Source organism: Physeter macrocephalus, chromosome 18, assembly GCF_002837175.3.
Source record: "Physeter macrocephalus isolate SW-GA chromosome 18, ASM283717v5, whole genome shotgun sequence".
In the NCBI taxonomy this organism is placed as follows: domain Eukaryota; kingdom Metazoa; phylum Chordata; class Mammalia; order Artiodactyla; family Physeteridae; genus Physeter; species Physeter macrocephalus.
The window spans coordinates 3,342,794-3,369,766 of record NC_041231.1 but is presented as its reverse complement, the minus strand read 5'-3'; the positions used below and the strand labels follow the sequence as shown (position 1 = coordinate 3,369,766).

Below are 26,973 nucleotides of genomic sequence, written 5' to 3'. Positions count from 1 at the left end.
GAAGGAGGGAGACAGAGATAGAGACAGAGAGACACCAGAGGGAAAAGAGAGGAGAGAGGGGCCGAGTGTGGGACCAGGGAGGCCGAGGGGCAACGGAGGAAGGCACGGGGGTCCCGGGCCGGGCCGGGCAGGGCAGCGGGGAGGGGGCCAGAGAGCAGCTGGGCCAGGGCTGGGCAGGGGAGAGGCGGGCAGGGATGGAGACGCAGACGTGGGGGACCAGGCACCAGTGAGCGGATGGAGATGGGATGCAGGAGGGAGGGGCGTGCAAGGCAGGGAGCGGCCGCCAAGGTGGCCAGGGCAGGGGGGGTGGCGGGAGAGGAGGAGGAACGGAGGCTGCCGCCTGCCCATCACAGGCCTCTGAGGTCCTGCTAAGCCCCCAGGCTGCTGGGCTGCGAGGGTTTTCTCTCTGACAGTTTTACTAGTCTCAGAAGGAGGGGGAGGTGGAGGTGGAGGAGACCGAGGGGGGCGGAGAAGGGGGCTGGGGGGAACGAACGGGAAGCAGCTGCTAGGCGTCCTGGAGCAGGAGAGGGGCCGAGAGACCCAGAGTCCGCGAGGCCGCAGGCACAGGGACAGGGGGCACTCGGACAGCCCGGGGGCAGCCGGTGGGGAGCTGGCCCAGGAGACCCCCAGGGGCCAGAGGGGCCAGGACTGACAGACGGAGGGCCACAGACCAGCGGACAGAGAGAGGAGACAGGGGAGGGGGTGTCAGAGCCAGAGCCCAGCCAGCCAGCCAGAGGGAGAGACAGAGCGAGGAGGGAAAGGGGGAAGGAGGGAGAGAGGAGGGGAGAGGGTCCCAGTGACAGGAGGAGTGTGCCTGCAGGGCAGCCGCAGAGGCCGCGGGCGGGCGCCTTCGAAGAAGCGGCCGCGGCGTCCCGTCCCCAGGGCGGGGGGTCAGGCCAGGTCGCCGGCCAGGCGGGCGGCCGCCAGCATCATGAGCAACTCTGCGCTCCTGAGAAGGAATTCTAGCAAACAGGGCCTGGAGAGCCTCCTGAGGTAGGTCCCTCCGCCCAGGCTGGGGCGCGGAGGGCAGGGCAGGGTGCCCGCGCTGGTGCCACCCACGGAGGACTGGCACCGCGGAGCCCGGGCCGCCTGGCCGTGGGGCTCCCCGGCCTCCCCCAGGAGCCTGGCCCCAGCCCGGCAGCTCTGCGGCCCCTGTGCCGCGGGCAGGGTGTGGGGCGCACCGGGCCGTGGGCCTGGCGTGCGCACGTGCGTGTGGGCGCGTGCGCGCGGGCCCGTCCCTTCCTCTGCGCCCCCAACACCGCGTCCTCTTCGCCCACCTGCACCGCCGGGCCTCAGGCAGTGGCCACTCTCGGCTCGAAGACCCTTCCCCGGGCCCCGGGTCTCTGCCCAGGCCCAGCGCTCCCCGGGTGAAGAGCACGGCTTCCGAGGCCTCCTCTGGTCCTGCAGGCCCTCGGGGGCTGTCCAGTCACCCCTCACTTTACAGATGATGAAACTGGACTTTGTACCACCTTCACCACCCCGGCCCTTAGGGCACCAGCCCAGCGTGGAAGGGGCCGCGGGCCACGTGAGTGCTTGGGCCTCAGAGCCGGATCTTCCCGGGCTGGAATCCTGGCTCCTGCATCCTTGGGCCGTGGGCCAGTGCGCGGTCCTCTCTGGGCCTCAGTTTCCCCCTTTGTAAAGTCGGGCTCTGGTGGCACCTGCCTCGCAGAGTCCCGGAAAGAGAGCGGAAGCAAAGTGCCGCGGGTGGGCTCAGAGCCGCTGCGCACCATGGCGTCTCCCCGCCTTCCTCTGAGCCGCCTGCAATGCCCTTCCTCCTCCTCCACCCTTCCAGGCATCTAAGGCCCAGCGGAAACGCTGCGTCCTGCGTGCGGCCCGCCTCGGCTTCTCCTGAGCTCGGAGGACTGCCCTCTTCCGCCAGGCCTGCGGGCCTGCTCCTGGCCCCCTTGGACGGCATGGCACATGCTGGGCAGACTGCCAGCTCCTGGAGGGGGACGGGCGTCCCTCAGCATCCCCAGCCCACCCCAGCTCTGACTCTGGGAGGAGTCGGGGCAAGGTGGGCTGGTGGGCTTAGCAGCCTCTGAGGGGAGCTGAGAGCAGCCCGGTGCAGGGTCTCCGCAGTCACGGAGGGACGGCTCTCTCCCCGCCCCACCCTGGCCCGGCCTTAGGGCTGCGACCCCAGGGTGGGGACCAGAGAGAGGGTTCGGGGGGGCCCTGCTGGGCCTGCTCCCTTGGGACCCCGCTCTGCCCATGGAGAAGGCAGACCCCCCTGGGCCTCCTGGGCTTCACACCTGCCCAATCCACGTGTCTCAGGTGGGACCTCTCGTTCCTGTCAGTTGGGATGTGTCCTCCCAGGGGTCACTGCTGTCCCCCTGTCCCCAGTCTGTGGTCCAGGAACAGAGGAGCGCCTGCTGGGTCAGTCCCCGGGGCTCCCCAGCGCCACGTAACCAACGGGGAAACTGAAGCCACGGGGGCGCGTTGCCCAGCCCACTGGGGGGCGTGCAGGGAGAGCCCCAGGGCCTGGCTGTGGGCGCACGCATCCGTCCAGTTATGGCTTTGGCTCAGTTCCCAGACCTGGCGCCAGGTTGCTGACTTGGGTGAGCCGGGGGCGAGCTGGAGGCGCCAGCGGGGCTCGGAGGGTGCAGCTGCCCTGAGGGTGGGGGCAGGCTCGGGCGCGAGCCCCGAGGACCCGGACAGGGGGCAGGTGGGCCTGCAGGTGGCCGGCCAGGGCGGGGGCAGGAGGAGGCCTCCCGCGGGACTCCCTGGGAACTCCCGCTGTGGAGGGTGGGGCGGGGCGGGGAGCACGCGAGGGTCCCTCGTGAAGAGTCGTGGAGCGCGTCTGTGCGTCCGGCCACGCTGAGCAGGCCCGCTGCACGTGGCGATGCTGCCGACGACGTGCGCAGACCCGCACGTGCTCCAGGCCCCCGACCCCCGACCCCTGACCCCTGACCCAGCGGCCGGCGGGGCTCCACACTCACGTGCCACACACAGACGCGACTTCCTGCCGCCCTCTCTCCCGAATCTGATGCATCTGCCGAACCTAACGGGTCTGCCTGCCGACAGGCCCCTTGTCCCCGGTTGGCAACAGAAAACAAGACTCAGAGAGGCTACGAGTGGCCCCAGGTCCCCTGGGGAGTGGGGAGCCCGCCCCCCTCGCCCCCTGCCTCATTCCGGCCCCTCACCGCGGACGTCCGGGCGCAGGGGAAGGGGGACTGAAGAGGGGTCGCCGTCCCCTCCGTGACGAGCGCCGCGAGGGTTTGCTGGCGCCAGCAGTGGCTGGGGTGTAGACGGAATCCAGGGTAAGCGGATTAAAAGCGACCCTATGGGCCTGTAGGGAACGCGTCCGCCCGCCCCGCCCGCAGCCCTCCTCTGAGTCTGGCTCACTCTGGGCTGCGGCCGTGCGGCCACCTGGATGCTCGGCAGGAGGCTTCAGGCTGGCAGGGCCGGAGCCCGGGGCTGACCCCCTCCCCAGCCACCGCGCCCCCATGCCAAGCTCTGACCCTTCCCAGGTGGCTGGGAGTTACTCCCGGACCCCTCCAGCGCCCCTGGGGGATTCAAGCCTCTCCCCAGGCCCCGCCTTGGGCCCGGCCAGGGTTAGGGGCCGGCGGAGGGCAGCGAGGGGGCCTTGAGTCCCTTCACTTCCAGAGGGCGCTGGACTCGGGGCCACCTGCCGGGCCACACGGTCCTCAGGGGCCTGGCTCTGTGAGGTAGGGGCTGAGCTGGCACAGTGCAGGGGGCTCCCGGTCCCCCGGGGGAAGCTCTGGGGCCAGCGGAGCCCCCCGCCCGCTGCTCCCAGCACACACCCACCTCGGACACATCCGTGGTCTCCATGCCTGGCTCTCCCCCCCTGGCCAGCCTGTCCCAGGAGGCCTCTAGGGAACCCGGAGTGGCAAGAGGGCGAGGGATGGGGCCGGCTGTGTTCTGGGTCGGCCCAAGGGGACTGGGGAAGCCAGGCGTGAAACTACAGGCCTGAAACTACAGGGGCGTGGCTGCTTTGGGCCCACCCAAGGGCCCGCATCCGGGGGTGCAGTGGCCCCTGCCCTGGCAAGGCTGGGCGCCTGGTGGGCAGTGCTGCCACGGGTCCGGGCGGCCTGTCGTTCAGAGCGGGTACTGCCCCGGGAGCCCGGGCGAGCCAGCAGCAGGGGGTACAGGGACCAAGTGGCCCAGCCCCTTGGGCAGGGTGTCAGGGCCGGAGCCCAGAGCGCTGAGGTTCAGGCCAGGCTCCAGCCCCGGCCCGCAAACCAGAGTGGGACAGGGCAGCAAGCGAGCGGCGGCCAGCGCGCACCGGGCACCTGGGGGCTGGCGCCCCTGTCCCCACCAGAGCCTCGAGAGGGTGCCCCATGACGCCTGGGCCCTGAGGGATGGCTGGACAGGGTGTGGGCGCCAGGAACACCTCACTGGGCTCAGAGCGGCTCAGCACCGGTTGGTGGCCAGGGGCTGACCCACTGCAGGTGGGAGCTGGGTGGCACCAGACCCCAGCCCAGCCCGGAAGGTGAGGGTGCCGGGGACGTGAGGGACGGCTGCTGCCCGTGACGGGCAGGGAGGTGCTAAGGCTTGTGGAGGTGAGGCTGCGGCTGGGCTGTGCCCCGTGGACCCTGAGGCTCTCCCGCCGGGATGTGTCCTTCCCGGTGGTGGGTGGAAGACGTGGGGGGAAGACAGAGTGGAGAGGGCAAGGGGCAGCGGGGCCCCTGTGAAGACAGAAAGGGGACGTGTGGGGACAGGACAGTGGTCAAAAGGAGGGGGAGGCAGCAAAGGAGGGGCTGGACGAGGCAGGAGATGGGAATGCTCGAGGGGTCCTGGGAACCCCAGGCTGCAGATGAAGGAAGGGGCCCCCGGGGGCTGGGTGGAATGGGCACCGAGTACGGGGGTTGGGGCAGCACTGGCTACCGCCTGCGGCGACCCTCCCGGGAAGGTGGGAGAGGGCAGGCAGGTAAGAGAAGGGAAGAACGGGAGAAAAGGGAAAAGAAGGAGAGGAAAACCCAGTGAGGAGAGGGAAGGAGGCAGGGGGGCCCCGAGGTGGCATCCCATTCCCGGGCTGGGTCCTCCTGGATGGTGACCCAGGGGCTGTGGGTTTGGGACCCTGGCTGTGCCTCCTTGGGGTGGGGCCCCCCCGGTGGGGCCCCCCCATGAGACGCTGCATCTCTGAGCATCAGTTTCCTCGCCTGTGGAGGGGTCACTTTGTCCCTTTAATGGGGTCGTTCCGGCCGAGCCCCTAGCTCTTGGCCAAGACTTTGGGGACAGAGGACCGGGGTCTGGTGGGACATCCAGAAGCACAGCGCCCCACAGAACCGCTGAGGCTGACTCCATGCTCCCCCATCTGTGCGGATGGGGAGGCTGGGGTTCGGGGAGGGTGGGGGGTTGCCCCTGCCCTGGGGGACAGGCAACAGGGTCTGCAGAATCAGAAGACACACAGCCAGGGGTGGCATGACAAAGAGTGAATTGGGGCCGGTCCGATGGCAAAGCCCCTGCACCCCTGGAATGATCAATCCCAAGGGGTCAGGCATGAAGGAGCACCTCGAAGGAGGGGCTGGGGGCTGGGTGTTGGGGGCCCCGGTGGCAGAAATGGTGCGGAGGCGTCAGGGAGAGGGGCCCGCTGCCCCGTGCACCTGGGGGCCCAGGGATCTCTGGGAGGGCGGAGCCAGGAGCAGACGGACAGGTGGTCGGAGCCCAGGCTGCACCTCCTGCCCAGGTGGGCAGACAGGTTTGGACTAGGTGCAGACCCCGGGACTCGGCCGAGGAGGAGAACCCCTTTGGCGCCGAGCGCGGGGAGAGCCACGTGTGGGGCCTTGGGGAGTGGGAGGTGGACCTGGGGCTCCGCACAGGAGGAGGGGGAGGGGGTGGCAGAGGCTCCAGCCGGTGCCAGCCACCGGTCGCGTGTCCTGGAGCGTGCCAGGGCCTGGCCTCGTGAGCGCTCCGAGGGCTGTGCCAGGCAGTCTCAGCTGGGCTCGGCAGCGTCCGGCTCTCCTGGAGGGCCGTCCGGCGCCAGGAGGAGACTGGGCCGGGCCCGGGGATGCGGCTGGAGCTGGTGCTGTGCGGTCAGCCCCCGGGTCCCGTCCCCCGGAGGTCGGGCCGGGTGATGCAGTGTGTAGGCGTAGGGGTGGGCAGGGCGACTCACTGATGTGAAGGATGGGGCGGGGGCGCCTAGGGAGGTCTCCTGCGCTGCCGCGGCATTTGGCCCAGGCCCCTGCGGCGCTGTGGTCAGTGACTCGGAGGGGAAAGGAAAGACCCGTGTGCGCGGGCCACAGGGCAGAGAGGGAGGAGCGGCGAGCGAGGGCCAGCGCGGCCACAGGCACGCCGGCCACCCCCAGCCCAGACGGGCAGGCTGGTCTGAGCGAAGGGGGGCAGAGATGTAGAAGAGCCAAGGAAAGGAGGCCGACCATGGAGCCCATCACAAGAGGTAGGCCATCCAGCCAGAGGAGGTGACAGGCTGGGCAGCAGGACATTCAGCTCCGCTCTGGACCCCACTCTGGGGACCCAGCCTTGAGGACCCAGGGGAAGCCTGAGGTAGAGGGGTTCAGGGGCCGCGTGCCCACTTTCCCGCTCGGCGGGGTCTTCGGGGCCCAAGGCGTGGGGCTCTGTAGGGCCGAGCTGTGAGGGGGTAAAGCCCCACGAGGAGGGTCACAGACTCCTTAGGCAGGGCCGTTTGCCAGCGCGTGGGCGCCTGGGTGGCAGCGAACTCCGGCTGGGCACCTTTCCCGTCTGGCTATTTGGGGGGTGTGCGGGGGGGGGGGTCCACCCGACCAGCCTGGACGGCTTTGGGGCCAGTGGTGTGACGGGCAGGCCTGCCCTGCTGTCGCCCCCACCAGCGTCAGAGCCTGGCCCCCCGGGGGCTGCGTGGGTCCCGAGGCGGCCGCTGCGTCCCAGGTCTGGGGAGAAGGAGGCAGCGAGAACCCAAGGGTCAGGCACAGCACCGTGGGCAGCAGAGACTGAAGGAGGGATGGGGTCCCATCCAGAGGGCAGGGTGGGGTCCTGCACGGGGTGTGCAGCGGGCGGGCAGCACCGGGGAATGGGGAAGCCGCTCCAGGTGAGGGAGCTGGGACAGGTCAGGGACTGGGCAGGTCTGGAGCAGGATGTGCGGCCGGAATCCACGGGAACAGAGGCCCCTCCCACACCACTCTCTCCTGCAGGTGGGGAGGCAGGAGACGGTGCACCTGTCTGGGAGGTACCGGGACTGTGGGTCACGCAGTAGAGGGTGGGCTTCATCTCTGGACCCCGGGTGGGGGGAGGATGGGAAGAGGGAGGCAGGGCTGTGGTGGGGGTCCCGGCTCTGTCTGCTGTGCCCCGTCCATCTCCGCCTCCCTCGGCCACGATCCCCCTCATCGTGTCTTCTAGTGGCCACCTTCCTCTCTCCGAGGGCCTCGTCCTACCGTGGCCCCTTGTCCCTCCAGGCTGGGTGCAGGCACAGGGGCCCCTCACCCGAGAGGACCTCTTGCCAGTGACCCCCCGCGAAAATAAAGCTTGGAATAGCGGTCCTCTTCTGGGGCCCTCGAGCCACACTGTGGGGTCAGCACTGGTTTTCCTGGCAGCCTCTAAGATCTGTAAGGGCAGAGGAAATGTCACCCATCTCTGGGTCCCTAGCACCTGGCAAAACTGAGTGCTGGCAAAGAAAGGGAGGGGGAGGGAGGTGGGGGAGAGGGAAGGGCGTGGGGAGACAGAGGCCCTGGGGATGGAGGAACGGGAGAACAGAGGTCATGCCAGGCAGGCTGAGGGGAGCTGTCTGGGCTGGCTGGGAGGCTGTGGAGCAGGCGGCAGATGTCGGGGTGTCGTCCGGGGTAGCCCGGCCCAGGGAGGGAGGCTGGGGCGGTGACGGGGGGGCTGTGGTCCCCCCGTCTCCCCTTCCCAGGGGAGACCTCAGGCCCTGCAGCACCACCTCCCGCCTCCTTGTCAGCTCTAAAGTGGGGTGCTGAGCCGGCCGAGAACCGGGTGGTGGAGCCGCCCCAGCTGAGCGGGGTCTGGGGCCGGCAGACGTGGCCCCCAGGGGCCAGTGGGGTGAAGGCCCAGAGGAGACGGGGACGGGGGCTTGGCCCGAGGCTCCCTGGTGGCTGGAGGGCTGAGGCAGAGGCAGCCTCCCCAGTTTGCCCCGGGGCTGGCTGGAAAGTCTTGCAGAAGCGGGTCGCTGCCTTTGGGGGCTCTGGGCAGGGCAGCTAGGGGTTCCCCCGAACGAGAGGCCCCCCCAGAACTGCCCCACTGGGAGGAGATGAAGGGGCGGGAGGCGGTGCGGGCGGCTGGGTGGGGTCTGGGCTGACGCACAGCGGATGAACAGGCCCCGCCCACAGGCTGCTCTGGCCTCTGCCCGGGGGCCGCCGGCCCAGGTGCCAGAGCCCTCCGCTCCCCCGGGGCTGCGGAGCAGGTGCAGTCCTGGGGCGGGCAGGACGGGCTGCCCTTCATCTCTGGGCCGCCCGAGGGTGCTGTAGCCTCGGGGCGCACGAACCCCAGCAGGGCTGCCTCTCTCCTGCTAGCTTCGGGCTCCCAGAGCCTGTGGCTGGGCCCCCGCCCCCGAGCCCCGGCCCGGTGCCCTGGAGACACAGCCGCCCTGGCCCGCGCCCTTTGGGGTGGCCTCCTCTCTGCGGTTGTGGGGAAAGCCAGCTTCGCAGGTAGATGTCCCCTCATCCAGGGAGGCTTCCCGCACGTGACCTGCTCACAGGGCCAAGAGGGACATGGGGCGGGGTGCGGGCCGGGCCTCCCCCTGCTGGGACTGCAGCCTCCTTCTTGGGGCCACAGGTCTGCGGCAGTGCCAGTCGTGGGGAAAAGCGGGAGCGGGGCCCGCCTCAGAGGGTGGTCTCAGTTCTCACCCTGCCCGGTGGGTCAGCACCCCTTTTAACGGCCGGGGAGCTTGAGGTTGGGCCTGAGGTCTCACTCTGGGGAGGAGGGTCAGGGAGACAGGGCAGAGCCGCAGCCCGGCACGCCTGGCCTCTCCTCCCTGGAGGGCCTGGACTGCTTCCCAGGCCCAGCAGCTGCCCCTCCCCGGGCAGCCTGGGCCCTCCCTCCTGCCGGGTGACTGACAGCCATCCCTCCCGCCCCTCCACGCCCCGTCCCGGCGGGCCTCACTGGGGCTCCCCACCTCGGGGCCCCTCCGATCACCCTCCTCCTCCCTGCTTGGAACCTTCGGTCTCGCCCAGACCCACAGCTTAGCCTCTGCGCCCAGTCCTCCGGGTCCTGCTCTGCCCCCGGGTCCCGCCCCACCGTGCTGGGACTGACGGCTGCAGGAAGGCTCGGGAGGAGCTGGCACTCCCGCACCCCCAGCAGAGGGGGACCCTGAGGCCCCCTGGAGGCTGGCCGTGCAGGCCGGGCCTCAGCCGTAAACCCCGTGGCCCCTCCCCTGGACAGCAGGCCCTGGAGGTGCCCTGCAGGGCGGGGAGGGGCCGGAGGGAGGGAACCCGGAGGGAGCCTCTGGCCTAGAGCCCCTAGGGGCTTGGTGCCCCCCTCCCCCGCCTTTCCCTCTCCGGGTCCCCATGGCTCCCCTAGAGGTTATTCATCCCCAGGTGAGCTGGGGCCCCTCCCCACCTGCCATTCCTTCCTGCTGACTATCTCCCCGGGGTCCCCACGCACCCCGCACATCCAGGCTCAACTCAGTGACCCGCCCCGCCGCACACCCCCCAGGCTGACCCCTCCCAGGTTCCCACCTCTCCCCTCCTGGGGAGTTCGGGTGGCCTGTCCCTTTGCCCCTGCAGCACCCAGGCTGCAGCCTCCCCCTCCTAACTGCCCCCCGCAACAGCTGGCATCTCCCCCTTCTCCATGTCCCAGCTGGGCCTCCTTCCCAAATGCCGATCTGACAGCACCTGTGCTGGCATGGGCTCGCCCGGGGACACCCCACAGGGGAGGCGGGGCGCCCTCGGAGCTCTCCCGCCCGTTGGCCCGGCCTCTGCTCCTGCCCTCAGCCTCTGGGGTCTGACCCACAGACCCCTGCTCATCTTTCAGACTCAAGTTCGATTCCTGAGCTTCCCTGGACGGTGGGGCGGGGCTTGGCCTGTGGGGTGTCTCCCTGGCATAAGACACCCAGTGGGGTACAGACGCGCCCAGGAAGGCACTGCTGAAGGTGGGTGGGCCGGGAGGGGGGCTGGACCAGTGCCAGGGCAGTCGGGAGGGCAGGGGGCCGGTGGCCAGGTTCGAGCAGCCGCGGATCCCGTGCCCACACCCTCTGCCACCCCGCCCACTGCCCACCTGCTCGCTCGGGGCCATCTCTGTGCCTGGCTCACCCCTCACAGCTGCCTCACTGCACGGATGAGTGACAGCCAGCATCTCGGCGCCCGCCGTGGACCCTCCCCCGGGCTGCCTGGGCGGGACCCACGCTGCCCGCCAGTGAGGGGCACCCCCGGAGTTGTGGGTCGGGGTGCTGCCCAGGCAGGCACCACTGCCCTCTCCCGAGCTCCCGGCGGGGCCCAGCCTCTGCGCTCGGGGGCTGCTCTAAGCCGAGCTGGTTGGGGGTGTGTGCTGTCCCCCAGCCCCGGAAGCCAGGCCGAGTGGCCTCTCTGGGGCTCGGGTCCCCCCACACCCTGGCCCTTCACGCGTGGGCTCAGTGGTCACTTGAGGCGCCGGTTGCTCTGCGGATGTCCGCCTTGGCGTACAAGACCCCAGGGCTGGGGGCACGGGAGGGGACTGGACACCGTGATGATCACAGGGAGACAGGGGCCCCCTGCTCCGGCTGGGTGACCGGCCCAGCTCCCCAGGCCTCCCAGCCAGCTCCTGCCCGTGGTGTCCAGGGGACAATGGCCAGGAGGGTGCCCTGCAGGTCTCAAGGGGAAGTTCCCCACTTCTGGCCTGGCCCGGCCTGGCCGTCCTCCCTTGGGCCCCGGCCCCCCAGCTGAGCCCCGAAGCTCTTTCCAGAGCGCTGAAAAGCTTTCGGCGCGGGGAAAGCAGGTGGGGCGGCCGTGAGCTGCCTGCAGGGGGCAGAGTCGAGACGGGACCGAGGCTTGATGCCCCCTCTGGAGCCACCACAGGGCAGGGGGGGAAGGAGGTTGGGTCAGCGGGGAGGGCCAGACCAGGCCCAGGACTGGCACCGTCGAAGCCTTGGTGGAGACTGGGGGGCTGCGGAGGAAGGAGAGGAGGGGCCCGGTAGGCGGTGGACGTGGCCAGCAGGGGTAGCCCCTGAACTTGGGGAGCCCCACTGAGGACAGGGGGCCATAGCCGGCCCGTTGGGGTCTGTGCACACTCGTGTACCTGGTGGGGCGAGGCGTCACGCTGGAGCGTGACACAGGGAGCGGGGGTGCAGAGCCCATTCAGAGGCCCCTGGGGCTGAACCCTGGGCGCGCCCGGAGCCGGAGCAGACGCAGGAAAGAGATAATTGCATTTGTGCAGGAACACCAAATCCCTCGCAGCTGCGCACGGGCTGAGCCAGGGCCACGGGCGGGCCGGCCGGCCGACGCCAGCATCCTGACAGCTCCGCCGAGCGTGCCAAGGGGTCTGGGCCGCCGGCCGGGGGCGCCTTTCCCAGGCCAGAGGCCCCCACCCCACCCCAGGAGAGCCGCCCCCCTCTCAGTTCCCAGAACGAAACCCAGCTGTGGAACAGTGAGGGGGTGAGGTCATGGGAGGGGCCAGGAGGGGCCGCATTACTCACATCCTGGGGCAGGCGGGCGGGAAGGGAGGAGGCCCGGAGGAAAGGGGCTGAGCCGGCTCCGTCCTTGGGCCGCTGGGTCAGGGGCTGGGGGCCAGCGCGGCCCCTCCCAGAGTGGGCCTTTGGCGAGACCCCCGGAGACCCCTACCCTGCTACCCCGCTCTGCCCCCACCCCGAGCTCCCTGCCCCTGAGGGCTCGGGGGTCACATGCAGATGGCAGGGAGCAGGGGTGACCCGTGGAGGGGCCAGCTCCTCGGGAGTAATGTTCTCAGAAAACATGCCTTGGCCTCTGGCCAGGCGCGTTGTCAGGACGACGGCAGGAAAACACTAAACAGTGTGCTGGGGCCCCCTGGACGGGCCTGGGGGCCTGGGCCTGCCACCTTGCCCTCACCTTGTTCCCTTGCCCGCGTCTGTCAGCACGTGGACGTCCGTGTGCACACGTGTGCATCGGGACACGTGGGCGTCGGGACCCACGCGTGGCGTGTGGGTGTGGGTGCCCACGTGGGCCTGAGTGCTGGGCTCAGGAGAGAGTGTGGACGTACACGTGTGTGTTCCTGCCACGTGTGCGTGCGTGCGTGTGCGTGCGTGTGCGTGTGTGTTCCAGGGAGGCCCACCGTGCACTGCGCGGTTGAGGGCAGGCCCGCGTGGGGCTTTGCTGGCCGGGCCACATCGCCCTACCGGTGGGCTGACCAGACCGTGTGGCCTGTGCACTCAGCTGTGCCGATGAAGGGTCCCTGGGGCTTGGGGGAGGGGTCCTGAGAGAGGCCCCACCTGGCCCACCCACACATGCCACCGGGGCCGTGCACACACCCCCAGCACCACACATTGGCCAAAAAATCCCAAACGCCCAACACACCCATGGGCGTGTGCAGCTTGGACGTGGCAGCGAAAGGGAGGCAGTGCCGGTCTCACCCCTGGGAGGAACCCCCCGGGCGCCCCCAGGCTGCCCCAGGAGAGGGCTGTGGGCACCTTCCTCCCCCCACTGTCCATCTGGAGGGGCGCTGGCGCCCGTGGCCGGGAGGAGCGCTGGGCCCTAGGCCCCCAACATCCCCGAGATCACCCCAGGCGCTTCCTCCCCAGACGGGACGTGGCCCCCAGCCCCCAGCCGAGGGCCTGGAGCGGGAGGCTGACGGGAGCCAGGTGTGGGGGATTAAGCGGCTCCCTGGGGCCCGGGTGGGGAGGGGGTGGGAGACAAAGTCGCTTCTGAGGAGTGACACGGGGCGGGGGGTGGACCGGGGGTGCCGAGGGCTGGGCAGGCGGCTCGGTTTGCGTGGCTGGGGTCCCGTGTGGCTGCCGCGGGGGGAGCGGGCCTCGAGCTGGGGCTATGGAGGGGCCTGGCTTTTGTCTGGGAGGCTCCGAGGAGACCTAGGAGAGATTAGATCATGTGCTGGCACGGCTGCCGAGACCACAGAGCCGGCCCACCCTGGCCAGGGGACGGGGGCCCTGAAGGAGCCGGCTGCGGGGTCAGGCGGGGGACACGGCAGGAAAGGGCTGAGACCCCAGCTCGGGGCAGTGAGCGCTGTAGAGTGCAGACCCAGGACCCCTCTCCCGGGCTCTGGGGGAGCTGGGGCAGGCAGGCCGCGCCAGCTGGCCGAGGCCTGCGGTGCCCACCGGATGCCAACAGCCTGAGATCTGCTGTTGGCCTGGCCCCGGACCCCCGGTCTCAGGCCGACCTTGTGTAGACCCGAGGGAGGAACCCCAGGAAGTGTGGGAGTGAGGTCCCCCGCGCCCGGCTCTGCGGGGGCCTCAGTTTCCCCATTGACGGCACAGCCCGGAGAGACTCCGCACGGGGGCCGGGGGCGGGGGTGCTGTTGGGTGAGCTGAGAGGTCAGGTCCCGGCTGAAGGCAGGCCCTTTTCGGGTCCTCTAGCAGGGCCGCCGTCTCCCAAAGCGCTGTGCCCCTATGGGGCAGAAAGGATCGCCCCTGCTGGGATGGTCGCGTCAGGGCCGTGGATGCCTAGCGGGGCCGCCTCTGGCCTGACCTCAGCCCAGGCCACAAGCGCCCAAGTGGCCGAGGCTGCAGTCACTTGACTCAGGTAGAACGAACGAGTGACCCCAGCTGTCCGGCGGCCACAGCCAGCTCTCCGCACCTCAGCGGGCTCTTCCCGTGCCCTCCGGGCCCTGCCTGGGGCCAAAGCTACACTAGCCAGTGTCCTGGCTCCCATGAGGTCCAGGGATCCAGCCTGCTGGAAGAGGATGGAGGGTCTGGTCCCATCCTTGGGGTTTCCCCAGGCCTGTCTGACACTGGGGCCCCCACGTCACCAGGAGGCACGTGGCCGCCCAGAGACCAACAGAGCCCTGGGACCTCCCCCAACCCGAGGACACCTTCCCGACCACCTCTCAAGGTCTCTGCTTTAAAGATGGGGAAACTGAGGCCTAGAGAGGCCTTGCTGGGGCCTGCTGGGACGGGGGAAGTGGGGTGCAGGCCCCGGGGTTGGCTATTTCTCCGTGTCCCTCAGGCTCGCCGCTCAGTGGAGCGGGGAAGATGAGGAGGATGCCGCCCGGGGGCAGTGCCAGCAGGAGAGAGACTGGCAGCTTCCGGCCCAGGATGAGGCCGAAGAAGGCCGGTCCCTGGAGCGGCCGGAGGAGGAGAAGCTGTAAGCCGACACTGCCAGCTCGCTTGCCCTACTCCCCTGGGCAGGGGGGTCCTCTGGGCGTCAGGCCCTGGCCTGGAGGCCCCAGAGCAGCTGAGACGGGGGGGGCGGGGCCCAGCCCTGGGACCCGGGCGGGGGGCTGGGGGTGGCCTTAGGGTGAGGGTCGTTGCAGCCCCAGGCGCCAGCGGAGTCTGTCTGCCGGACACCTGGCCGGAGACGTGTGGAGCCACCCCCTACCGGCCAGCCTCCCGGGGTCCTGCCTCAGGCCCTGGTCGCCCTGCACGGTCCCCCTCGCTTGGACTGAGTCTGAGCGCAGCTGTGGGGCCCTGGGCCCCGAGCCCCTTGCCCTAGTCCTCGCTGTCTGTGACTCACTGAGGCCACATCCAACTTGGCGGGCCGAGGGCCGGCTTGTTCCCTCCCGGGGCCCAGGAGGCCGCCGTAGCTGGGCTGGGCTGCTTTTCCAATAACGCTCCCCTCCTCCCGGCCCTGTTTTGTTCCATTTTCTCCGGGTCAGCAGCTCTGGGTGGAGGGGATGCTGCAGCGGTCAAGGCCCCTCGGGCCAGCTCCCTAGCCTAGCAGGCAGGGGCTGGGGGCAGGCAGGGACCCCTGGGCCACAGGCCTGCCGTCGGGGACAGGGTGCGAGGCTCCGCCGGGGGAGCACAGGGGAACTCGGCACCCACCCGCAGGGACCGTATGTAGCGGGGAGAGACATAGCCCAGCGTTTGGGGAGCCCCAGGCTGAGCGGGGAGACACAGGCCTGTTCTTGGGGAGCCCTAGCTTCATAGCGTGTGGCCCAGTCTTGGCCTCAGGTAGCTCCAGTCTGTGGGGGGGAGACACAATCCTGCCCTCAGGGGTTCTCTGACAAGGGGGGGCCTCGGCCCAGCCGTGGGGTGCTGCCCGTGGGATAGACGGGGTCTCCCGCACTTGGAGCCCAGGGTCTGAGAGAGGGAGGCGGTGTGGACGGGGGTGTCGGCCCCCCGCCCCGCATCTGGCCCGGCCCTGAGAACGTGCCTGCTCTTTCAGCCTCAGCCCGAAGCCCCCGGAGGGCCCTGAACTGGACGAGGATGAGGGTTTCGGCGACTGGTCCCAGAAGCCAGAGCGACGGCCGCAGCACTGGGGGGCTGCGGAGGCCACGGGCGGTGGGGCCCCCCCTCGGGGCGAGAGTCCGGAGCTGGGGCAGGAGGAAGACAGGCAAGCGGGGGTCAGAGAGTGGAGGTGGGGGGCTCTGTGCACGCCCCCCAACCTGTGTCCGAGCAACTGCCTCTGGTCCCGCCCCCCCAGCGGCCCCCCAAAATGTCCCCATGGCCGTAGGGGGACAAGGAGGAAGAGAACGAGACAGGAGGGCGGCGGCGGGGGTGCTGTGCTGTGGGTGGGACAGCAGGAATCTGGTCCCTGGGCTCCCCAGGGCCCCCGGGCCCCATCCAGACCAGCTGCGGCCGGCCGGGCTGTGGCTCCATCAGCACATCTGCAGCCCGCTGACGTCAGGGAGGCCCTGCGCCCCCGCCGCCGCCCCTTCCTCCCCCGGGGCAGCGAGCTCCATTCCCACGGAGGGGAGCAGGTATTTCCAGATGTGCGGCCGCCAGTCGGCCTGGGGGGACAAGCTTTCCAGATGTGCAGACGCTCTGAACCAGGGCAGGCAGGGGGAGGGGCCCTGGGCTGGGGTCTGCTCCGGACCCTCACCCGCCCCCACCCCGGGGGTCTGAGCCGCTCTCAGCACCCCACAGGCCGGGCTCAGGGGCCGGGAGCTCGAGGCTCGGCGCCCTGTGGCCTCGAGGGTCGCCGGAGCCCCTCTGGGCCACCTCCCGTCCCCTCCAAGGCCCCTGAAGCAGCCCCGCGCTCTCGCTAAGACCCCTCCCGTCCCTCCACCACCCCTTCCCATCCACGCCCAGAGCCGGCTGCCTGGCCGGGCCCTGCTCCTGGCGTGGCCCTCCGCCCACGGCCGCCCTCCAGGCCTCAGTTTCCCCCATCTGTCTCTGGGGGTCAGAGCACACTCTGCGTTTCTGAGCTGGGGTCGGTGGGGCAGCAGGGTGGCCCGTCCACTGGCGCTGGGATGGCTGCAGCCCTGCTGGGCCCGTTCCCTTTGTCCCCAACTGGCCGCCCAACAGCAGGGGGCACTATAGCTCTTCTGTGGACCCTCCTGCTCTCGCCAGGCCTCCCTGCCCCCCGCACCTGCCTGGCCTCCTGTAGCCCAGCTGAATGGGCCCTCTGTGAGCCTGCCGCTGGCTCGGACCCCGGCCCACCTTGGGTGGTGGGCTGGGTCTTGGCTGGCACGAACACCAAGGGGCCTGAAATCATGGAAAATGCGAGAATTTCCCATCTTCTTCTCCAGGTTCCGTCCCGCTCCAAAGCAGAGTCGCGCAGGCTGCCAGCGGCTGGCCCTGCCCCCCACCCCCCCGGCCCCCACAGCCAGCCTGGTCAGCCCTGCTCCTCGGGGCTGCGGTCCTCGCTGTGAGCCCAGCCCTTGCCTTGTCCCTCAGTTGACCAGCCCCCAAACAAGCCTCAGACCCCACCTAGCTCCCACCTGCCGCCCAGGCCCGCTCGCCCCAACACACGGCAGGCCAGGAGCAGGGGCCCGGGCAGCCCCAGCCCCGGGAGGCCAGCCAGCAGGATGCACCCCGAGAAGCAGGACACGGGCCGGGGCTGGTCCTGCGGGCCTGGAGCCCGGGACTAGCCTCGGTGTGCAGGGGTGGGGAAGTGGGCGCTGGCCACGTGGCCCCGGGGCCAGAGGGCAGGCTCTGAGGTCCTTGGGCTCACTTCCCCAAAGAGGCTGGAGTCTCGAGGCTCCTGGGCGCTTAACTGGCCTGAATGCCCATCTTACAGATGGGGAAACTGAGGCTTGGAAACGGGAAGGGACGCGAAGTGATCAAATGACCTTCGATCTATTGGATTGCCTCCCCCTCCCCGCCACAGGCCCCGCCAGCACACCTTTGGGAGCCGGGGTGGCGACGAGCTGACCCCAGCCGGGGTCTGTCTGGAGGAGCTGCGTCTGAGCCCCGACTCGGAGCCCCAGGAGGGGCCGGGAACAGAGGACACAGAGCCCAAAGGCCCCGAGGGACCCGTCCAGGGCAGCCCAGGGCTGGCAGAGACCAAGGAGGCAGATGAGCAGGTGCCGGTGGCCCCCCAAAGGGTCTGGGCACACCCCGGCCCCCGGGCTGCGTCTGTCTCTGCTACCTGCACGCTCTGCGGGCCTCGTGGCACGGGCCCAGAGGGAGCCAGCACCCCCGCAGTCTCAGAGGGTGGTGGGCTTGGTGACCCTGCCTGATGGAACAACGCTTTCCCGGACTCACCAGCTCCTGCTGCAGAGAATTCCAGAACCAGAGAATGGCAGGGCGGGAAAGGACCTGAGGCCCAGGGAGGGGAAAGTGTTTCCTTCAGCCAGTCCCGGGTGGGGCAGGAGGGGTGCAAAGGCGGCGATCATTCAGACCCCGTAACCTCAGACGTTCTGTTCCCAGCACCAGAGATGCCAGCAGCGCAGGACACCCAGCCCCTTGGTCTTGGAGGGGACGGAACCGGGCTCGCCTCCCCTGAGCCCCAGCACCAAAGTAGGTTAAGCCCCAAAGCCTAGTCCTCTGTCCCGGACTCATGACCAATGACAGTCCCAGCGAGGCGGCCACAGGGCAGCTCCAGGACAGGAGCACAGCCTGCTCCTTCTCTGCCAGGCTGGCTCTCAACAGAGCCTCGTGAAACGCATAAACTGGGAATGGGACTGGTGGGTGGGAGCAGCGGGGAGGGGTGGGCTGGGGGCCTTGCTCCGGCTTCGGAGGCTCAGTCTCCGCCCGCCCTCCACAGCTCAGCGACAGAACTGAGTCCCTGCACCGCTCCATTCAGAAGAGGTATGTCTGGTTGCTTCCCAGGCAGGACTCGGGGTTCTCCAAGGGAGGGTTGAAGAGGGGACCCAGTAGGTGGAGATCTGGGGGCCCGAGAAAGCTCTGGTAGGAGCTCAGGGTGGGCATAGAAGCTGAGTGAGGGGGCCGGGGCCATGACCCTTCTCCGCTCCTGCAGTAACAGTGTGAAGAAGTCCCAGCCAGCCCTGCCCATCTCCACGATTGATGAGCGGCTAGAGCAGTACACCCAGGCCATCGAGGTGTGTACGGGTCCCCTCCACTTCTGCTCCATCCAACCACTGTCTCCATCCAACCAACTACTGTCCTTTCACCTACACTCTTCCATCCAACCAACGCCCCTTTATCCAACCAACCCACTCCATCCAGCCGAGGTCCCTCCATTGATCCTACACGCCCCCCCCATCCAACTAACTAACACCCTTTTATTCAACTAACACTCTTCCATCCAACCAACGCCCCTTTATCCAACCAACCCACTCCATCCAACCGAGGTCCCTCCATTGATCCTACACGCCCCCCTCCATCCAACTAACTAACACCCGTTTATTCAACTAACACTCTTCCATCCAATCTACACCCCTCCATCCAACCAACACCTTTCCATCCAGCCCACATCCCTCCATCCAACCAACACCCCTCCATCCTATCAATGTCTTTCCAGTCAGTCAATGTCCTTTCATCCAACCGATGCTTTTTTTTGACCAATGTTCCTCTACACAACCCACACCACTCCCTCCAACCAAGGCCCTTTCATCCAATTAACTCCCCTCCATCCAACCATCATTCCATCCAACCAACACCCTTCCATTCAACCCCTGCTCCTCCAACCCTGTGCCAGGAACAGCACGAGGACAGCCCCACATTTGTCTCGTGTCTCACCCATCACCTGTGCTCTGCAGAACAAGGGGGGTGTTTCACAAGTACACCGAGGGGAGGAAGGCACGTTTTTCCGGAGTGCCTTCTTCCAGCCCTGCGTTGGAAAAGCAGTCCTCGGGAATGCAACCATACAGAGGACGTCCTCTGTGTGCTGAAGCGGCTCACACAGGCCTCTCTGGTGTGTTCCGTGTGGCTGTCCAGTAAAGTGGTCCCGGGCTCTGTCTCCTCTGCAGACCTCTGGCCGGACCCCAAAGCTAGCCCGCCAGCCATCCATCGAGCTGCCCGGCACGGCCGTGGCGAGCACCAAGAGCCGCTGGGAGACGGGAGAGGTGCAGGCTCTGTCCTCCGCCAAGTCCCCCTCCTGCAAGGTAGGCTCCCATCCTGTGGCGCACGGCTGGGCTCCCTCTGGAAGGCTAGTGTGAGACTGTCCAGGCTGAAGCAGGGGCAGAGGACACTGTGGTGCAAGGGGGACGGGGTCGCCAGGCTGGCCCCTGTGGAGGGCTGGGCGGGAAGGCTGCTGGGCCAGGTGAAGATGGACGGTGTCACCTTCCCTTCCCGGCCTCTTCCCCTGGGCTCTCACCCCAGGAGGCAGGTGTGCGGGCCCCGGGGCCCTGGCCCTGCGAGGCCAGGCAGGAGAAGCGACCGGGGCTCCAAGCCCCCAAGTCAGGGCTCTGCCCCTGTGACGTGGCCGCCTTCTGCCCCCAGGATATTGTAGCTGGAGACATGAGCAAGAAGAGCCTCTGGGAGCAGAAAGGAGGCCCCAAGGCTTCGCCGACGCTTAAGGTAGAGTCGGAATGTGATTGATGCGGGAGGGCGGGTCCAGTGGCTGAGAGGGGAGAGGAGCTGCCCTCAGCGCACCTGCGGGGGCTTCCAAGAGGCAGCGCCATCTCCCTCTGCGTCCCTCACCTTTGCTCTCCACCTCCTTCCCCGACAGAGCACCCCATCTGCGAAGAGGTACAAGTTTGTGGCCACTGGACACGGGAAGTACGAGAAAGTGCTCGTGGACGAGGGCTCGGCGCCCTAGGCCGTCCTTCTTGGTGAGTCGGGGGCAGCGGCCAGAGCGTGACGTGTCATGGGTGAAGTGTGCCGCTCTGGTGTGGGTGGCAGGGACGGCAAGGTGACGCGTGAGGGCTGAATGCCCGGACTCAGAGCTGCCCAGGGCCCGCCTCTGCTGGGCTCCAGCCCACAGACCTGTGCCCCCTCCCACCCCCACCCTTCCCTGCCCCCTGCCCTGCCCCTGTCCCCCACGGGGGAGCTCAGACTCCCTGCTGGGAGGAGGCCGCGGTGTCCCAACTGGGCTCCGTGGGCAGGTGAGCCCGTCCTGGCCAGCACGGGGCGCACGTGGCAGGAGGGGGAGGACATGGAGCCCTCGGGAGCCCGGGGCCCCACCCGGCAGTGGGCTGAGGGTTTCAAAGGAGCCAGAGCCTTGCCCTTGCCCCCCTGCCCCAGTGGGGAGCCGTTCCCGTTTCCACCGCCCACCCCGTCACCTGGTGAAGAGTCAGAAGGGTGACCCGCTGCCATGGTTACACACACGTTTATTAGCGGCCTGGGTCCCAGGATCCGTTTACAGCATCCATCGTGTCCCCCTCCTGACGGCTTCCTCCCCTTCTGGGTCCTGCTCCCGGGGCAGCGGCTGGAGCTTCCCCCCAGCGCCTCCGTGTCCCTCTCGCAGCCCCCCAGCGCCTCCATGTCCCTCTCGCATCACGGCTGCCCCGTCTGAGCCCCAGCGCTTGTCCCGAGTCAGACCCCCCGCTGAGTGCAGAGTGGGGGTCCCCAGAGCTGCATGAGGCCTGGGGTCCCCGTCGCTGCCCCCTCCGGGCCACGGCCCCCCCCCACCCACTTGGCCGGGCTGACATCCGACCTCCCTCCTCATCCAGCATCTAGGCTGAGACCCCACCACTCTGTCTCCCATCAGCGAGTCCCCTTCAAGCTCTGCCCCCAGGCGGGGGAAGCAGAGGTGGCAGAGAAGGGGCAGGGGTGTGGGGCCAGCTCCTACCCTGGCCTGGACCTGGCTGCCCGCCCCTGTCGGGCCCCCGTCCTTGGGAGGCACGGCTGTCAAGCCGCCGATGCAGCTAACGGAGCCCACGGTGCCCGCAACCGAGCCATCCTGACCGCTGCCACCCCGCACGGCAGCAGAACTCGCCCCGCAACCCTTCTCGGCAGAAGGGCGGGGGCCCCAGAATCCTGCACATCCTGTCAAGCACCAGGGCTCGTCACTCAGAGCATCTGGGGCTCAGCTGGGCCCTGATCCCCGCCTGCAGCTTCCCTGGACCCAGGCGGGCCCTCCCAGGTCTCTCTGGTGACCACCTTCTGCACGCCCTGCCCCAAGCCCCGTGCGGACCCTCAGGCTGGCCCTGCCCTGCAGGGTCACGCATGCAGCCCCAGCCTCAGGGCAGACTCGTGTACGGTCTGTCTCCCCAGGAGTCCACCCCCGAAGTCCCCACGCTCTACCCCGATGCAGCCCCCTCCCTGCCCCTCCACACCATCCAAACCCGCCACCTCCTTGATCCCAGCTGCTCCCGGCCGCATGCCACCTCCCCTCCTGGCCCCCCGCCCCTCCGCGCTCCCCTCTTCAGTGGCTGCGGCTTCCCAGCTGGACCCTCGGCCCCCCTTCTGTCCACCCCACGGTCCCGGGGTCCCCCCAGCCATTCACTGGAGCCTCCGGCCTGCTGCCGGACAATTGAAGTTCTTGGGCCGGGGGCTCAGGACCAGGATGGGGTAGCACATGGGAGGGGCCCGGGCGGCCACCTCCTGCAGCTTCCGGGCGTTGAAGCGAGGCCAGCAGAGGAAGGGCGGGCGGCTGAGGCCGGGCAGGGCGTGCACCCCATCCCGGGGCCCCACCTGGCCGCCGCGGGACTCGGCCACTGACACGCGGTGCAGCACTGCGTCCCACATCCTGGAGGCCCGGGAGGCGGGGGCCGGCCGGGGCGCCGAGACAGCGGGGGCTGTCGCTCCCCGCTCCGCATGCCCCGGGCCCGGCTCTGGCCCCGGGAAGGGGGCCTCTTCTAGCAGCTGCTTCTTGAGGCGCGTCCAGCCGCCGAGCTGGGGCTTGGGTGCGACTCCGGGGACAGGGCACGGGTGGGGGCCTGACGGTGGGGCAGGGGACGAGGCCTCGCGGGGGCTGGAGACCTGCTCGGCCTCCGCGGCAGGGCCGGCCGGGGGGGGCTCCTCCCGGTGTCCAGCTTTGGGGGCCACAGGGGCCGGCCTGTAGGGCGAGGGTCCTGGGGAGCGGTAGGTGGGGGCAATGGACACCCCCGGCCGGCTGCTGGCCTCTCTGGGCACCGAGGCCTGGAAGCCGGGGGCCGGCCTGGGCACAGAGGGCTCGTCGTGCTGAGGGCTGGTGGCCTGGGCCCTGGCGGGCAGCGAGTGGGCGTGGGCCACAGGCAGCGGGCGCTGAGCCCCGGGAGGGCAGAGGGCCGTGTCCCGGTCCTGGTCGCCAGGCCCGCCATCCGGGGCCGTCGGGGAGGGCTCAGGGGTCCCGGCCTGCGGGGACGGGGCCCGCCGGAAGTGCACCCGGCTGACGTGGGTGCGCCTCGCTGTGGGGCCTGAGACCTGGGCACGGCCGCAGGGGGACTGGGCGGGTTCTGGGACCGGGGCCGCGAGCCGGGGCCCCGCGGGTGCGAAGTGCGAAGCCAGGCTCCCGCGCTGGGTGAGGCTGAAGGAGAACGTGGACCTCTGCAGGGGGGACGCCACGTGGTGGATGACGCGGGGGTGGGGGGAGCAGGGCAGGGTGGCCACCGCCCGTGGCGCCTCCGCGGGGCGCGGGGCCAGGGTCTCCTGGTCGTGGCTGGCCTCGCTCACAGGGGATAAGGAGGTGCGGAGGGCCCCGGGCGGGGCAGGCGCCCCGTCCCTGCTCATCCTCTTCTGGGCTGCCTTCCTCAGGAGCTTCTGCAGACGCAGGTTGTCCTTCCCGGGCTTGGGCGGCAGCGGCGGGGGGGGTCCCGGGCGCCCCGGGGGGCACCGGCCAGCCATCTCAGGGGCCACGGAGGCAGCCGAGGTGAGCATTGCTGCAGCCTAGGGCGGGCGGGAGGGAGAGCCGTGAGCCCCGCCCTCCTCCCCGCAGGCCGCCTCCCTGCGGGAGGGCACACGGCCCCTAGTCACGCGGCAGGACCCGGGCCCAGAGGGCCTGCAGCCCGACCATCAGAAGCTCGGCCCCCCCACCTCCCCGAGCCGTGGCCCCTGCCAGGCGCGCTCCAGGCGTGGGCGTTTGCCTCGGGTGACTGTGGGGCGGCCCCACCGTCATCCCGGTTTAGAAGCAAGTCCACTGAGGCCCGGGGTGCTCCGTGGGCGACGGAGGAGGGCTGGGGCCCGGCTCCGGGCGCCGCCTGTGTGCACAGCAGGGGCCGGGGGACCCGCGGGCGGGCGCCAAGCGGGAGGCACGTGCTGGGCCGGCCGCCTGCGAGGGCAGGAAGAGCGCCCGCCCGCAGGCGTGAGGGCCGCCTTGCTGTCGCCGGCCTGACCACAGGCGCGTCCGCTGCGAGCCAGCGGAGAGGTGGCGGCCAGAGGCTCGGGGAAGCTGCGGCTGCATCATCAGAGGTAGACGGGGTGGGAGGTGAGCGCTTTTCGCTGAGCTACGCTAAATGGGATGTTCCCGCAGACGTCCCGGCGGGGTGGTCCCGGCCAAGCCGCCCGCCCTGGTTTCTGGGCGCCACGTGCTCCCGAGGACGTTGACAAATGGCGGCTGGGCCGAGCCAGGGCCGCCGGCCGGGGGGAGGAGGGAGGCCTGGGGGAGGAGGGAGGCCTGGGGGAGGGGAGGAGGGAGGCCTGGGGGAGGAGGGAGGCCTGGGGGAGGAGGGAGGCCTGGGGGAGGGGAGGAGGTAGGCCTGGGGGAGGAGGGAGGCTTGGGGGAGGAGGGAGGCCTGGGGAGGAGGGAGGCCTGGGGGCCTCTGCCATGAGGCCGGCTCCGGCAGGCAGGAGTGCGTCGTCTGCTCGGGCAGGGGCCCGAGGGGTCTGCCGGGGCTCGCTCTGGGCTGCTGCCCGCCTCTGTGAGGGGGGCCGGGACCCCAGGTTTAGCCGGCGGGGCTGTCAGGCCAGCTGGCAAACAGGCAGTAGGCAGCGTCCCTCCACCCTGAGTCCCGAGCAGGGCCCAGGGCACCAGGCTTCCGGGCCGGAGGTGGAAGCAGGGTTTCGGGGGCTGCCGCAGGGAGGTTGCTCCTGGGGCTGGGGGAGAAGGGTGGGATGGGCAGGCCAGGGGCCCCCAGAGAGAGGCTGCAGGCCTGGACAGGCAGAGCCATGGCCCCTCCTCAGACTGCAGCCTGATGCTCCCCCGACCTGTGTTTCAGCTTTCCCAAGACTGCGGCACCGCCGGCGGCACCTCCTGGCTCCCGACCCACGTGCGCAGGGGAGAGGCCGGCCAGATGAACGCCCCCCGCCCCCCACCCCCGACCCTGCCGAAGAAGCTGCTTCTCATGGTCTGCCTGGCCCGCAGGCACCCCCGACGTCCGCCACCTCTCGCTCCTGGACCCTCCGACCTCTTCCTCTGACCCCCAGCTCTGCCCCTCACAGTTCCGGGAGGAAAGGAACTCTGGCTGTTGGTTGGCCAAAGGACCACTTCCAGAGAAGCCACAAGCTCCCAGGGAAGGTGCAGCCGGTGCAGAGAGAGGCCACGTGCCGGGGCCTCCGTGTCAAGAGCCACCAACACCCGCAACGGCACTGGACCCCCCACCCACCCCGCTTGCAGCCCTCCACTTTGTGCAGTAAACTCCCTCCGGTGTCTCCATGTGCTGGCTCTCTGGGGCTCACTGACGGGGGAGGGCCAGGGAGCAGGGCCCGTTGGAAAGGCCATCCGCCCTGCACAGTGGCAGGGCCCAGGCCTCTGGCCTTCAGATTTGGACACTCTGTCCTGTCCAGTGACCTTCTGTGTGTTAGGCTCTGGGGACTCTGAGGGTAGTCAGGGTGAATGTGATGGGTGGGGGCTCAGTCATCCTCTTCCACTGTGGTACTTGCTCCTTGACTGGCCCCTTATAAACTCTACAGCCCCTGAAACACTGTGCACTTCTGGTCTGTGCCCCTAGACTGTGCACCCTTGGAGCACAAGACCCACCTTGGGGTCATCCCTTCCCAGCATCCAGGAGGTCTCAGTGAAGATTTGGTGGATGGATGGGTGAGTGGATGATGGATGATGGATGGATGCAGGGATGGAGGGACGGATGGATGCGTAGGTGATTGGATGGCTGGCTGGATGGGTGGATGGTTAGGTGGTTGGATGGATGGATGGAAAGATGGATGGGTGGATGGAAAGATGGATGGATGACTGGATGGAGGGATGGATGGGTGGATGGGTGGGTGGATGGATGGATGGATGGATGAAAGGATGGATGGGTGTCTAAATAGAAAGAGAGGTGTTGAATCCTTGGGTGATGGGTGGATAGATAAAGAACAGGTGGATGGGTGGGTCTGCAGAAGGGATGAGAGGTCAATGGGCAGAAAAGTAGTTGTGCAGAGAGTAGACAGGAGAAGAGATGGAGAGGCAGTCAGATCAATGCCCGCTTCACGGAATGGTGGGTGGACGGCTGGTGGGCGGGTGGACACATGGGGGGGGGGTGGATGGATGGGCGATGGAAGGGGGGAAGGCAGGAGGGAAGAAGGGAGGGAAACAGACAGTGATGGTGAGGTTGTACCTGTGAAAATGGAGGTGCAGCGTGTGGAGGCGGGGACAGGGCGGGGCTGTCCTCCCGAGCCCACCCCCCAACCGCCGGCCTGTGCACAGGTCTAACATGAGGCCCTGCTGCTCTCGGAGTCAGGGGAGCCCCTTCGAAGAGCAGGGCCCCTAGACCTTTGGCATTCGAGGCCTGGGTCTGCTCAGAACCTGTTTTCCAAAGTCTTTGCGGTCAAAAGCTTGCTGCCTCCCAAGGGGAGCGTGAACATGGGCGGCTCGGAGGTGTTAGAAATCAGCTGTGTCACACCTTTGTCGCCCGTGGCCCACTTCTGAGGGTGCATCGGGGCTGCGCTCTGTCCACCCGGCTGGGTGGGACGCTAGCCGAGGGCAGCAGGCACATGGGGCCACATGGCCCCCTGGGCGGCCAGAGGGGACCAGAGTGGACAGCACTGAGGGGCGAGTGGCAGGTAGGGTGGGCAGTGCCAGGAAAGCAGCCGGCCGCTCAGCCCTGATGCAGCCCAGCCCCTCTCGGGCTCCTTGGCCCTCGGCCCGGCCCCGGGGACAGGGACCCAGGGTCTGTCTCCTCTGCGGTGGTGACAACCAGCCCCTGCCTTGCAGCACCTGGGGGTCAGGGCCTGCCCACCACAGAGGTGGAGAGGCTCAGAGGAGCCATTGCCTGGGTGCTGGGCCCCTGCCCTCCGTTCTGACGGCCTGAGAGGCCCCACCAGACACCCTCCTGCTGCCCTGCTCAAGGCACTGAAAGCCAGCCCCGCACAGAGCAAACCTATTACAGATCCCGCAGAAGCCCCCAGGGCGTGTGGGGTGGCAGCTGCTCAGGCTGGGAAAGGCTCATCCCCGAAGTGCTGTGTCAGCAGCTTCTATCTGGGGCCTGGCAGAGCCCGAGCCCGTGGGCTGGGCTGACCGGGAGCTCGGCTGGCACTGGCGCGGGCACCCAGGTCAGCTCAGGGCTACCAGGCGAGGTTCAAGGTCCCTGGGCCTCGCCACCCTCAACCGTGAACACTGCGGGCCAGGACCAAGATTGAGGGACCCCTGCCCTTCCCCGCCGCCCTGAGGGCCACCCCTGCAGAAACCTAGAGCCAAATCTTCGGGGGCACTGGGCCCCCACGGCCTCCTCACTGCTCCCTGGCTCAGCTCAGCTTGGCAGACTTGAGAAGCCCACCCCTACTCCTATTGTCCCCGGCTGGAGGCCCTGCCCCAGCAGCCCTCAAATTCTTCCTGGGGTTGAGATCAGTCCCCCACCCACCCCGGGCTGGGCACCCCATCCCGGGCCTCCACCTCAGGTCTCCAGGCCCCCTCCAGGCCCCAGGGGCGGCCCTGCCCTGCCCTGACCCCCTCTCCTCCCACCCCAGCCCGGCCTGGCCAGGTGGACCAGGGTGTGGATTACCTGTCGCGGGCCCGCGGCGGCCGGCAGCCCGTCCAGCAGTGCCTGCTCGGTGCTGTCCTGCTGCGCCACGGGCCTGGCACCCCGAGGGGGAGGTTGCCGGTACCCAAAATAAAATCTGCCCCATCCCTCTGGCCTCAGCGCCCGCTC

The 26,973-nt window shown here is 69.2% G+C and overlaps 2 protein-coding genes across 13 annotated transcripts in view; one reads left to right on the top strand and one right to left on the bottom strand.

Annotated features, from left to right (window-relative positions):
* The window catches only part of LSP1 (lymphocyte specific protein 1), a 38,503-nt gene extending 13,682 nt beyond the window's left edge, over nt 1-24,821 (top strand). For 3 of the 12 annotated variants that reach the window (XM_028479005.2, XM_028479003.2, XM_028479002.2), the window contains exons 2-11: nt 13,968-14,105; nt 15,126-15,293; nt 17,013-17,208; nt 17,555-17,644; nt 17,892-17,935; nt 18,105-18,186; nt 19,057-19,191; nt 19,529-19,606; nt 19,758-19,860; nt 24,106-24,819. In XM_028479005.2, the coding sequence (XP_028334806.1) occupies nt 13,968-14,105; nt 15,126-15,293; nt 17,013-17,208; nt 17,555-17,644; nt 17,892-17,935; nt 18,105-18,186; nt 19,057-19,191; nt 19,529-19,606; nt 19,758-19,847 (1,021 nt within the window). In that variant the 3' untranslated portion in view covers nt 19,848-19,860; nt 24,106-24,819. Of the gene's footprint in view, nt 1-820; nt 994-4,100; nt 4,451-5,894; nt 6,040-12,589; nt 12,650-12,827; nt 13,854-13,967; nt 14,106-15,125; nt 15,294-17,012; nt 17,209-17,554; nt 17,645-17,891; nt 17,936-18,104; nt 18,187-19,056; nt 19,192-19,528; nt 19,607-19,757; nt 19,861-20,700; nt 21,114-24,105 lie in introns of those variants that run through there. The other 9 variants (XM_024117575.3, XM_028478999.2, XR_003676869.2 and 6 more) reach the window with 8 other exon arrangements.
* On the bottom strand, nt 21,120-26,942 carry PRR33 (proline rich 33). The gene is made up of 2 exons (XM_055079710.1): nt 26,827-26,942; nt 21,120-22,837 (listed from the first exon to the last, which is right to left on the bottom strand). Exon 2 carries the CDS (start codon nt 22,826-22,828, stop codon nt 21,473-21,475), a length of 1,356 nt encoding a protein of 451 aa, XP_054935685.1. The 5' UTR covers nt 22,829-22,837; nt 26,827-26,942; the 3' UTR covers nt 21,120-21,472.
* Nucleotides 26,943-26,973: the final 31 nt, after the last annotated feature.

Coding starts and splice junctions, on each gene's coding strand:
- PRR33 (XM_055079710.1), bottom strand. CDS start 22,828: ATGCTCACCTCGGCTGCCTCCGTGGCCCCTGAGATGGCTGGCCGGTGC.